The 12,808-nt window shown below is 49.5% G+C and overlaps 1 protein-coding gene and 1 long non-coding RNA gene across 24 annotated transcripts in view; one reads left to right on the forward strand and one right to left on the reverse strand.

The window, feature by feature from the left end:
* LPIN1 (lipin 1) overlaps positions 1-12,808 on the reverse strand; it is a 143,536-nt gene that overhangs the window by 78,888 nt on the left and 51,840 nt on the right. For 6 of the 23 annotated variants that reach the window (XM_074012319.1, XM_074012316.1, XM_074012314.1 and 3 more), the window contains exon 1: positions 1,138-1,176. The exons of 10 other annotated variants lie outside the window; for them this stretch is intronic. Coding sequence is in view for 3 of the 13 variants with exons in the window: in XM_065527401.1 (XP_065383473.1) it covers positions 6,414-6,422 (9 nt within the window). In the remaining 10 variants the exon portion in view is untranslated. Of the gene's footprint in view, positions 1-767; positions 1,177-6,413; positions 6,494-12,808 lie in introns of those variants that run through there. 7 more of the 23 variants (XM_074012321.1, XM_074012318.1, XM_074012313.1 and 4 more) reach the window with 2 other exon arrangements.
* Positions 1,327-1,867, forward strand: LOC135966881 (uncharacterized). The gene is made up of 2 exons (XR_010580569.1): positions 1,327-1,519; positions 1,656-1,867. It is a non-coding gene; the product is annotated as an uncharacterized lncRNA (long non-coding RNA).

The raw sequence follows: 12,808 nt of genomic DNA on the forward strand, positions 1-12,808 counted from the left end.
AAGCGCTATCAAAATATAGAATCATAAATCCAACTGTTACACCTTTCAACAAGAATCTGGGAGCAAGAAAAGCGTTCATGTGTGGATGTACTTATTTCTCAAATACTATACATTCCTCCACTGCTTACTTTCATTCATAAGACCCAAACTACGGAACACAGGATAAACAGCCAATCTCACAATCACTACCCTTAGACCACCATACCACAACACCCCCAGTTAAAAAAACTGTTACGAGCTTTGATTCCCCAAGACACTTCTATCCCGTGGGAAACTACTGGGTTCTAAAAACTCTCCAAATTAATACTGCCAGTTGTCTTAATTGGTTTCCTGCTTGCTGATCAAAAACAGGGTTGAATTTGCTTTCTCCAGCAACTACTGACCACACAAATTACCTACTCTAGCTCCACGGCACTTAAGTTACTCCCAAAACGTTACTTCTCATCCTGCATTTTCCTGGCCTTCCCCATAATAAAATTATGTTGCAGGAGCAGCTGATGGAGCTCACTAGGCCTAGCACCTACTAGGCTGCAAGAAAGGTGCAGAGGCCTCGCAGGGGAGAGCTGTAATATGAGAACGGGGATTCCAACCTGGGCTCAGCCTGCCCTGCCGCCCAGCAACTGTGTGACCTTGGGCACAGAGGTCAACCTCTCTGGGCCTCAGTTTCCTCAATTGCAGCGCTGGAATCCTAACTCCGGGGGAAAGAAAGCCTCTCATCCCAGTCCCCGGCGCAAAGCAGGGGATGATCGCGCAGAGCCAGGACGCACCCGCGCTAGCCGGCTGGAGCTGGTCCCCGCGGTTCTGGGACTGCGCGGCAGCCCCCTGGGGCCCCCACGCCGCTCGAGATCAGCTAGGCCGAGCCCACGCCGGGCCTCGCGGCGCGCAAGGAAAGCCAGGCCCGAGGGATGCTCGCGAGGGCCTCCGGCCTCCAGGGCCTGTTTCCCCGCCTCCCTCCCCCGAACCACTTCCCGTAGAGGGCCGCGGGGGACGTAGCCCGGCCGTCGGTCCTCGGGCCCCCGGGGCCGAGCCCCCGCCTCGCCACGCGCCCTCAGCGCCCCTGCGCCGCGCCTCGCCCCGCCTAACCCGAGGCTGCGGCCCGGGCTCCACTGCGGGAGGCTGGAGGCGGCGACTACTCACCGAGCGGCGCCGCGCGTGGCCGCCTTTGTATGCAAACACCCAGCCGGTCGCCCGCTGTCAGCGCAGCTCGCCTTCGGGGGCGGAGCAGGGGCGGGGGCAGAGGCCGGGGGCGGGGCAGGGGCGGGGCAAGCGGGGCAAGCGGGGCGGCGCCAGGGGGACTCGGGAAGCGCTGGCTGCCCGGCTGCTTTCAGGGCCCGCTGGCCCGCTCTGCCCGCTCACCCCTGGCCGCCTACCTTAGCGTTCCTGGGGGTGGGGCCCCTTAGGCTGCTTTTCTGATTTTCCTTTCCAGAGCCAAACTTGTGTATTTCTTCAACACTCTGAATTGACCTATGCCGATGACTGGGGGAGTGAGGACGGAGGGGAGCAGAGAAAAGGCAGCCAGGTAAATGTCCAAGCAAGCCTCCCAGGGCCTGGCCGCGATCTCGTCGGTCCTGTGGGTCCCGCTCATCACCAGTGGCGGGACCTGAGCCCGTCCTTGACTTTTCTGACCCTCACCCTTCGTTTCTTCCACCATAAAGGCGCAATCGCGTTGACCTATCGCCATCTCCTCTTAGCTTCTCCTCGCTGGGTCACCCCTGTCCTTCATCCTGATGGTGACAGCTTCCACTCTCGCCTCTGCCAAGCGGTGGTCCAGGTGCGGAATGGTGGCTCTGAACAGGAGGGACAGGCAGCTCCCTGCGCCCCTCCAGGCGCTGGGAGGCAGGCAGGGGATAAACAATGAGCCACATAACGTCTGGTGGTGAAATGATTTCCATCAATGGGAGGGTGTCACATTTGAACTGAAACTCTAAATGACAAGAAACACCTATGTCTACAAAGACGGGGGAGGACGCAGGGTTTTCTGGAGAGCAGAAATGGCAGATGCAAAGGTCCTGGGGCTGGCGCTGGGGGCTGGAGGGGAGGCAGGGGCCAAATATTCAAGTCTTGTAGGCCAAGGCAAGCAGTTTAGGTATTATTTAGATGTTATTCCAAAACCAATTCTTTTTGAGACAGGGTCCAACTCTGTCACCCAGGCTATAGTGCAGTGGCACAATCTTGGTTCACTGCAGCCTTCACCTTCTGGCCTCAGGCAATCCTCCTGCCTCAGCCTCTCAAGTAGCTGGGACCACAGCTGCATGCCACCACGCCCAGCTAATTTTTTCAATTATTTGTAGAGACAAGGTCTCCCTATGTTGCCCAAGCTGGGCTCAAGCAATCTTCCCACCTTGGCTTCCCAAAGTGCCAGGATTACAGGTGTGAACCACCACACCTGGTCCAAAAAGAATTTTAAAGCTGGGAATTATATGATCTAATTTACTTCTTTAAAAAGTCACCCCTCCACTGCATGGAAAATGGACTGCAGGAGTAGAAGCCAGCAGACAGGTGGCACTGCAGGGAACCAGGGGACATGATGGTGGCTCAGATGGCAGGGGCTGCTCAGCGAGAAGTGGAAGGACTTCAGAGAGATTTGGAGGCAAAACCCACACGCTTGTTGATGAATGGAGCGGGTGGAGGTGTGTGATGCGATACTCAAAGACAAGTCTCGGTGTGGAGACTGAACCGCTGCTCTGCTGAGATGCAGAGGGCCAGGGAGGAGGCCAGCTTGGAAACAGCATCGAATGCGGCAGCTTAGTGAATTGGATGAGCCGGTCAGCTCTAGATAGACATCTGGGGGCAGCTGCTTGGAGAGCTTTGTCCAGGGACGCGGCTCCCGTCCATCGGTCAAGTGTGGACATGCTCCAGCTGGGCTTGCGGCAGCTCCCATCTAGGCAGCCCGTCCCAAGCTGACATTGCAGAGGTGGGAGCTACACAAAGAGAATCTTGCAGTTTGTAGGTGAGCTACCTCCACAGGGGTTTTCTCAGAGACCAGAGCTGCAAGTGCATCACAGCTGCCCAAAACCACTGGGGTTGCAAGGCCCCAGAAGGACACCCTCCTGCGCCCTCCCCTCCTACCTCCAGGGAGAAGCTGGCCTGGGAAGAAGTCTACCCTATGTGGAAAAGCTTTCCAGGAAGCCAGTCCAACTTCAGGCCACTTAAGTTTATTTTTTTGTGTAAAACAAGTCCATTATTCAAATGTGGAGATAGGAGGTCTGAAAATACAGCAAAATTTAACTCAAAGCCCTCATTTTGAAAATGATGAGCCTGGGGGCCCAGCAGGGCTAGAGTCAGTTCTGATGAGCAAAGTCTGACTAGATTCAGAGCAAATTAGGACCCGCTGCTGCCCAGCCTGCCACTCAGGGAAGGCCAAGGTTGCGGGGAGCCTTTGTACAAACAAGCAATGGGAAGAAAACACTCACTAGATCACAGTGCGCTCCCAGGCGATAAATGAAACTGGACTTTCCAAAGCCCTGGTGCTTTTGATCCAGCACTGGCTGGAGTCCCCCTGGGAGGGCCCTTGGCTGTGCTATCAGCAACCAGGCCTGACTGAGCAGTGACTCAGCCAGGAGAGCTGAGGCGATCCCCCTGGCCAATCCCAGGGCCTAGCCACACTCGGAAGAGGAGAGGGAACTCAGGGGATGAGTAACCTTGCTCTAGCTGACTGGAGGAGGAAGGAGGGGCTGAGTAATGCCTTAGCAAAGCCAGCACAAGCATCCTGATTCTAGAGGCTCAGTTTCACAATCCGGGAAATGGGCTGCAGTTGCACATGACACAGATCTGCTTTGAGGATGAAAAAGGCATCATGGGAAGCCGCTGTCACAGTTGCAGGGTTGGAAGATTTTTCAATTCTAAAACCCCGTAAGTTGAGGAGTGGCCATTCCCAGAAGGATCTGTCCACTGCTGAGCCCAGTTGGTGACAGTAGCTGTTGTATCCTGAGAACTCTGAAGTTGTGCAGATCAACCACCTGCACAGGCCCAGAATACCTGGGGCAAGGTAGGCAGGAAGAGTGAACATCCCTGTTCATGGGTGTCCGGCGAGCTACTGTAGGAAGGAGAAACGCCGGCTGATCCCCCAGGACTCTGAGCATGGTTAGCTCTGTAACTGCCCTGGCAGAAAGGATCCCAAAGAGAGGACAATGAATTCTTCCCCCAGAGGTACAGCCTTTTATCCCTGGTACCAGTGCCTGGGGCTCCGGGAAAGGGAGGGCATCTCCTTGGGGTCTAAGGCCACTCCTTGGTTGGAGGCCCCTCACGAGGTGACTTTGTCCTGGGCACTCTCTCAAGAAGCAGGTGGGAACCAGAGGCCACCTAGTGCCGCTTCACCTAGTGCCGCTTCCCTACCTTGGCAGCAGGGAACAGAGCAGCCTGGGAATCCACCCAAGGTGGAATGGGGCCCCTGGGTGCTGTGGCTGGCTGAGCAGGGCCAGTTCCATGCGGAAGCGGCAGGTGTAAAAGGGCCTGGATTCTGCAGAGAGGACAGTGATCCTCGGAGAACAAACATCTGGAACCAAAGCACAGAAGGTTTTGATGGTCACCCGGGCTGTCCAGAGGCCTACTCCACAGTTAGGGCGGGGCTCGCAGATTAGAGTCGAGGCATAGGAAGTGGCAGGATGATAAAGGCTGACAGCTGGCCACAGAGGAGCATGTTGAAGGCCCTAGGCCGAGCAATGGGGTCTCCAAAGGGGAGCAGACCAGACACAGTGTCTGTCCTCAGGAAGTGCACAGTCTGGGGTTGTGATCGCGTAAAAACTGTCACAGTGCTCCTGGCCGCTGTGAACTGAAGTGCTGTGCACTGATACAGGATTTGACCTGCCCTGTCCCCAAGCAAGAGGATTCACTTGACCTGGGTGGCCTGAGCAGGCACCGACCTAGGCAAATCTAGGCCAGATGTCAAGGAGCAGAATGAACCACGGGCCAGCCAGCAGCACACACACAGCAGTCAGGCATGCCCAGGTGCTTGAAAGAAGGCCCGTGGCTGGCCGCTGGTGAGCGAGGGAGCTCGGGAGCTCACAGCAAGCCCCATGCCTGTCTTCCACTGGATGAAGCAAGAGTGGGTATGGAACATCCTTTCTCCTCAGGTCAGATTGGGAACGATTCATAATGAGCGGGGCTAGAACAGAGAACAGCAGAGAGGCAGGAAAGAAGAAAGAGACCAAGGTTCGAGGATGGGGCAGGGAAAGAGACCTCAACATGACCAGGGATGGGAGGAAAGAACTCCATCGCTTAGAAACAGTGGCGGCTGTGCTGGGAAGTCTGGACTGTTACAGTGGGCTCTGATTCCAGGAGGAAGAAAAAGACCCCGCATATCACCGTGAGTCAGTCCTCGGAGTCGCCATGACCTTGCTAAACAAGTGTGGGGTTGTCACAGCTTTAAGCAGCACATCTCAAGTCCCACATTCCCCAGTGCTAAGACAACAGCTACACAGACAGGATTCTAAGGAGAGCTCAGAGGTAGAAGACCCTTAAAAGTCCCCCTTTCCTTAGATAGGAAAACTCAGGCCCAGAGAGGCAAACAATGGGTCAGTATGTGTGTCTAAACTTACCTAAACATAGAAAAGGTATAGTAAAAATATAGTATTAGAGTCTTATGGGAGCACCATCGTATACGCAGTCTGTAGTTGACCAGAGCATTGTTATGCGGCGCATGACTGTAGATCTTCTCATTAATAATAGGCCACCTGGTCAGGTACACGAAGTCTAGGGTTCAGAATCCAACAGGCTCAAATTCAAGTCCAGCTCAGCCACCTGGCTGAGTGCTGTCTGAACCTCAGCATCCTCAGCTGTTAAAAAGAGATAACCATCCCCATCTCAGCAGCTTTGGGGGGAAATTAAATGAGATATATTGGGATCCAGATAACCAATAAAATATCAAATCACTTTACCAGTTCAAGCTGTTACCACTCAGTGTTTGCAGGGGTTTATCACTGATGAATGAATTCAGGAGTTCAGGAGTTCAAGACCAACCTGGGCAACATCCTCACCCAGCTAATTTTTGTGTTTTTTTGTTTGTTTGTTTGTTTTGAGACAGAGTCTCACTCTGTCACCCAGGCTGGAGTGCAGTGGCACGACCTCAGCTCACTGCAAGCTTCCAAGCTTCGCATTCCAGGTTCACGCCATTCTCCTGCCTCAGCCTCCAGAGTAGCTGGGACTACAGGCGCCCGCCACCACGCCCAGCTAATTTTTTGTATTTTTAGTAGATATGGGGTTTCACCATGTTAGCCACGATGTGTATTTTTTTTTTTTTTACAGAGACAGGGTTTCGCCATGTTGCCCAGGCTGGTCTCGAACTCCTGCACTCGAGTGGCAATGTTTGGAACCAATTTACACAGTTCTTTTCCTTGCAGTTGCCAAACAATATTATTTATCTAATGGTCATAACACCTTAGCAGATAACAGAACTACTGAACAGCAGTGCTTACTATGCTCATGGATGAGGTTCCTAGTTGTCTTCTATTAAGCAGGTGGCCTTGAATTCTGGCAGCTCACGCTTCAGAGTTACCTGTGGACACACAACATCATTCACAAAATGTTCTTTTTCTCCCCAATGTCTCTCGAGAATGAAAATGACCAGGCCATCCTCACATTCTACAGAGGTTAACCCAGCAACTTAGGGACACAGCTGGGGCAGGACTCCCGGGGTCCTGGTCAGTTCCTCTGTGGGGATGCTAAGCCTCAGGGCTGACATCTCTTAGCTCTGCCTTCCGGGAGAATTTCACAGGAGCTCCCGTTTGCGCTGCTGTGAAGGCCATCCTGCTCCTTGTCAAGCTTGCCTCCTCCTTGGCTTGAGGAAGATCTCTTTTGTGCCCAAACTGTGAATAAGCAAACTGGATGCAGCATCTCTGATTGCTCTGGGAAGAAACTTATGAGAAGTGCTTGAGAAAAGTCATGACGTTCTGCCTCTGCTAAGAACCTGTTGGACACTGCTTGGTATATACGGCTAAGTGCTTCTTTGTTCAGACCCGCTTCCTCTGATTAGCAACCACAGATCTTCTGGGTTTTCACTTGTTTATTTCTGTTTATTGTCATCTCTGGGAAGATGGCTTCAAATTTTTTTTCCCCAATTGAACCCCATATCAATTGGTAAGTAGATCTTTTGATAAGTAGATCTTTCTCTCTCTTTCTTTCTTTCTTTCTCTTTCCCTTCCTTCTTTCCTTCCTTCCTTCCTTCCCTTGCTTTCCTTCCTTTCCTTTCCTTCCTTCCTCCCTCCCTCCCTTCCTCCCTCCCTTCCTTCCTTCGTTTCTTTTTCTTGAGATAGGGCCTCACTCTGTCACCCAGGCTGGAGTGCAGTGGGGCAATCTTGGCTCACTGCAACCTCCACCTACCAGGTTCAAGCGATCCTCCCACCACAGCCTCCCAAGTAGCTGGATTACAGATGAGTCCCATCACGCCCAGCTAATTTTTGAATTTTTTGATACAGACAGGGTTTCGCCATGTTGCCCAGGCTGTCTGGAACTCCTGAGCTCAAGTGATCTGCCCGCTTCGACCCCCCAGAGTGCTGGGATTATAAGCGTGAGCCAGAGCACTCGGCCAAGAACAAGAATTTTCTATGGCTGCATGAAACAAGGCAATTCCCAACGGTAGTGTATACCTGGGGGGAAGTGTTACTTAGTACAGAAAGTCTTTCCCTTCCCAAGTCACCCCTTCATGAACTTTGCAGCTCTGTTATGAGAACTACACACATCTAGGATTGTCAAAGATGAACAAATGACCCTCATCCTTGCTAATATTGCTTGCTCTGAAATCAATTTTTTCTGATACTAATATAGCCACTCCAGCTTTCTGTTGATTAGTGTTAGCATCACATATGTATCTCTTTCCGTTCTGTTTACTTTGTCCTGTCTTTATGTTTAAAGTGGCTTTCTTAATGACCCCATACAGTTGGGTATTCTTTTTTGTAACCAATCTGACAATTCCTGAAGTTACAATTGAAGGGTGTGATGGTTAATTTTTGGTGTCAACTTGACGGGGTTAAGGGATACCCAGATAGCTGGTACAGCATTGTCTCTGAGGATGTCTTTGAGTGTGTTTCTGGTAGAGGTCAGCATTTGAATCAGTGAACTGAGTGAGGAAGGAAGATGCATCCTCACCCATGCGGGCTGGGCTCCATCCAATCAGGTGAATTCCTCGACAGAACAAACAAGCCGAGGAAAGGCAAATTCACTCCCTCTTCTGAAGCTGGGACAGCCTTCTTCTCCTGCACATGGACATCAGCACTCCAGGCTCTCCAGCCATTGGACTCCAGGACCTGCACTGGTGGCCCCTCAGGTTCTCAGGCCTTTGCTATGTCACCAGCTTCCCTGGTTCTCTAGCTTGCAGACAGCAAATCACAGGACTTCTCAGCCTCCATAATCATGTTAGCCAATTTCCAAACTAAATACCCTCTCATTTATCTGTATCTATCCTATCTGGTTCTGCTTCTCTGGAGAACCCTGATACAAAGGGTTTACATTGAATGTCATTCACATATGGTTATATAAATAGTAGCTGTTTTAACACCCTCATCTAATTCTATCATGAATGTCATTTCAGGATCTGTTTCTATTGATTGATTTTTCTCCAGATCCTAGGTCATATTATCCTGCTTCTTTGCAAGCCCGTTATTTTTGTTTGGACACGGGACATTGTCAATTTTGTACCGTTGGTGGCTAGGTTTTGTTATATTCCTTTAAACAGCGTTGTGCTTTGTTCTGAGACGCAGTAAAGTTACTTAAGATTAGTTTGATCTTTTTGAGGCTTGATGTTCAATATTGTTACAGCAGATCCAGAACAGCCTTTGTTCTAGGACTAATTTGTCACCTCTTCCAGGCAATTCTCTTCTACTTTTCTCCTCGATGTCCTGAATTTTAGGGGGTCTCCCCAGTCTGGCTGGTGGAAATGTAGTTTTTGTTGTGTAAAATTTACCTCAAAACTTAGCAGCTTGAAACAACAAGTATTTAGTCCCTGCAGTTTCTTGTGTCAGGAATCCAGGGGCAGCCCAGCTGGTGGCTCTGACTCAAGCTGTCTCGTGAGCTCGCAGTCAAAGTGATGGCTAGAATGGAGCCCTCTGACTGGGGCCAAAGGATCTGCCTCCAGGATGGTGACTCACATGGCTATAGCCAGGGGCTCCATTTCTTGCCTCATGGACCTGTCCGGAGGCTGATTGAGCAATACAGCTTCTGGCTTCCCCAGAGGGACTGACCCAAGAGAGGGCAAGCAGGAGCCACAGAGCTTTCTACACCATAGTCTCTAAAGTCACAAACCATCACCGTCACTTTCACCACATTCTGTCCTTTAGAAGCATATTAGTAAGCCCAGCCCACAATCAAGGGAGGTAGGAGTAGGCACCTGTTTTTGAAAGGAAGACTATCAGGTAATTTAGGGATATATTTCTAAGCTGCTCTCACAGACACAAAGTATCCCCAGGTCTGAGTGATTTCTGAAGATCGTTTTGCCTGCAAGCTCCTTCCTTGGTGGTTTCCTCACATTCATGTGCAGACCAGTACTCAGCTGAAGACTCGAAGGCACTCCTTGCAGATCTCTGAACCATTCTCTGTGGCTCCTTCTTCTGCAGATCTCTGCCCTGCAAATTCGAGCCCCCTTGGCCTCCCAGAAGCCCACATTCCATCTCCTGAGCTGGGTAGGCCCTCGGGCTCTGTTTGGGCTCCCTCTTCCTGCACTGCTGAGCTGGACACTTGCAAGGCTGCTCTTATTGCTTCCCGTCTCCCAGGAATCCCTGTCCTGTTCTGCCTATTGTCCAGTGTCCACTGTTATTTCAGATACTTGTCCAGCTTTCTGGCTGTTTTTAAGACAGGAGGGTAAACCTGCTCCCTATTATTCCATCAGGACCAGAAGTGGGACTCCCCAGCAGTGGTGCTGGCTCCCGAAAATGAGTCAACAGCCATGCAGCAGACGGGAGACTCACACCCTCCCCTCTTCTTTTTTTTTTTTTTTAATTATACTTTAAGTTCTGGGATACATGTGCAGAACGTGCAGGTTTGTTACATAGTTATACACATGCCATGGTGATTTGCTGCACCCATCAACCCGTCATCTGCATTAGGTGTTTCTCCTAATGCTATCCGTCCCCTAGCCCCTCATCCCCTGACAGGCCCCAGTGTGTGATGTTCCCCTCCCTGTGTCCATGTGTTCTCATTGTTCAACTCCCACTTATGAGTGAGAGCCTGCGGTGTTTGGTTTTCTGTTCCTATGTTAATTTGCTGAGAATGATGGTTTCCAGCTTCATCCATGTCCCTGCAAAGGACATGAACTCATCCTTTTTTATGGCTGCATAGTATTCCATGGTCTACATGTGCCATTTTTGCTTTATCCAGTCTATCATTGATGGGCATTTAGGTTGGTTCCAAGTCTTTACTATTGTAAAAAGTGCCGCAATAAACATACGTGTGCATATGTCTTTATAGCAGAATGATTTATAATCTTTGGGTATATACCCAGTAATGCGATTGCTGGGTCAAATGGGATTTCTGGTTCTAAATCCCTTAGGAATCGCTACACTGTCTTCCACAATGTTTGAACTAATTTACTCCCACCAACAGTGTAAAAGCGTTCCTATTTCTGCACATCCTCTCCAGCATCTGTTGTTTCCTGACTTTTTAATGATTGCCATTCTAACTGGCGTGAGATGGTATCTCATTGTGGTTTTGATTTGCATTTCTCTAATGATCAGTGATGAAGAGCTTTTTTTCATACGTTTGTTGGCCACATAAATGTCTTCTTTTCAGAAGTGTCTGTTCATATCCTTTGCTCACTTTTTGATGGCGCTGTTTGTTTTTTTCTTGTAAATTTGTTTAAGTTCCTTTTAGATTCTGGATATTAGCCCTTTGTCAGATGGGTAGACTGCAAAAATTTTCTCCCATTCTATAGGTTGTCTGTTCACTCTGATGCTAGTTTATTTTGCTGTACAAAAGCTCTTTAGTTTAATTAGATCCCATTTGTCAATGTTGGCTTTTGTTGCCATTGCTTTTGGTGTTTTAGTCATGAAGTCTTTGTCCATGCCTATGTCCTGAATGGTATTGCTCAGGTTTTCTTCTAGCGTTTTTATGGTTTTAGGTCTTACGTTTAAGTCTTTAATCCATCTTGAGTTAATTTTTGTATAAAGTGTAAGGAAGGGGTCCAGTTTCAGTTTTCTGCATGTGGCTAACCAGTTTTCCCAACACCATTTATTAAATAGGGAATCCTTTCACCATTGCTTGTTTTTGTCAGGTTTGTCAAAGATCAGATGGCTGTAGATGTCACACCCTCACTTCTAATCTGACATTATCTCGCTCCCTCCTCCTGGTCCACTTCCCTATAAAGGTGATGTCCTTTGGCATACACTTCAGATCAGCACATCTGCGTTTAGCACTCCAGGCTTCATCCTTCTTCCCAGCTTTCCCCAGCCTTGTAGTCCACAGTGCCTCCTTTGCCAGTCCCAGGGATGATATTCAAACTATTAGGCATGCCATGAGCATGAGCCAATCAGAGCAAACACCAGCCACAGCAGAGCAGGGACCTGCTGGCTTATGGAGAGGGTTGCAAAGCGAAGGGGGCAAATCTAAGAGAAGAGATGAGGTGACAGGAATGAGGCCACTTAGGGGACTGGGGACAGTGACTACAATGGGTATTTCTAAATTTCTAATATTTTAATCATTGGCAAGGTCATAGCAGTGTATACCGTATGAATCTACCAAAGAAGAAAACATTTTTGGAATTGCTTTTTAGCTTCAACTGAGAAATGCATCTGCTATGGATTGAATCTTTGTGCCCCCCAAAATTCATCTGTTGAAGCCCTAGTCCCCAGTGTGATGGTATGACGAGGTGGAGCCTTTGGGAGGTAATTAGGTTTAGATGAGCTCTTGAGGGCAAGACCTCCATGATGGGATTTGTGCCCTTGTAAGAAGAGGAGACCAGAGCTCACTCTGTGTCATGTGAGGACAGTGGGAGAAGGCAGCTGTCTGCAAGCCAAGGAAAGTGGGCATCGCTAGAACCCAACCATGCTGGCACCCCGGTGGCAGAGGTCCAGTCTCCAGAACCATGAGATAGAAATTTCTGTGGTTTAAGCCACCCAGCCTATGATAGGTGTTCTAGCAGCCTGACCTAAGACAGCATTCTAAAAAGACCTGAAAAGATGCTCGCATCCTAAAGGGCATCAGAGTGATTTCTTTCTTTTTTTTTTTTTAATGCATACTTATTTTATTGCATAATTAATGGCTGTACAGAATTTTAAAAATTGACACATTGTAACTTTACATATTTATGAGGTACAGTTTGATGTTTTACAGAGTGATTTCAAATCCACAAAATCAACCTGGACTGAAGGCACCCCAATGCTCAGTTCTTCCCCAGGCTGCCCTAACACAGAGCTCATCAACCAGCTGTAGAAACTGGAACCCCAAAACTAAGGCGTCAGTCAGTTGAGTGACCCAGTGTCTAGCCTCAGTGAGGGAAGCTGACTTCCAAATAAAATCAGGCTTCTGCAAAGACACTGTGCAACCTGTGACGGTACTAGGACACCTGAGCCAGCCCCCCGGAGTCATAGCTCAGCCACTAAATGCCTTAGCAGATAGACCTTTGAAGATAGAATCTACAGTATTAAGTGATATAACCATTTATCAGCTCAAAAGAATGAACTAGGAAAGCAGAAAGAGACTGAACATGCTAACAAATCATATCATTTCATGGGAAGAATGTAAATGCTGTTTGCCTATTGCCATTCACTTTGGCACGCACCCGTTTCATCATTGACCTAGAACCTGGGGTTGGTGAGGAGAATAACTACACTCTGAGGACTTCATTCGTCTCACATTTCCCCTATTCCACAGTGTCCAGTGTACG

This window comes from Macaca fascicularis, chromosome 13 (assembly GCF_037993035.2).
Source record: "Macaca fascicularis isolate 582-1 chromosome 13, T2T-MFA8v1.1".
Taxonomy (NCBI): Eukaryota; Metazoa; Chordata; class Mammalia; order Primates; family Cercopithecidae; genus Macaca; species Macaca fascicularis.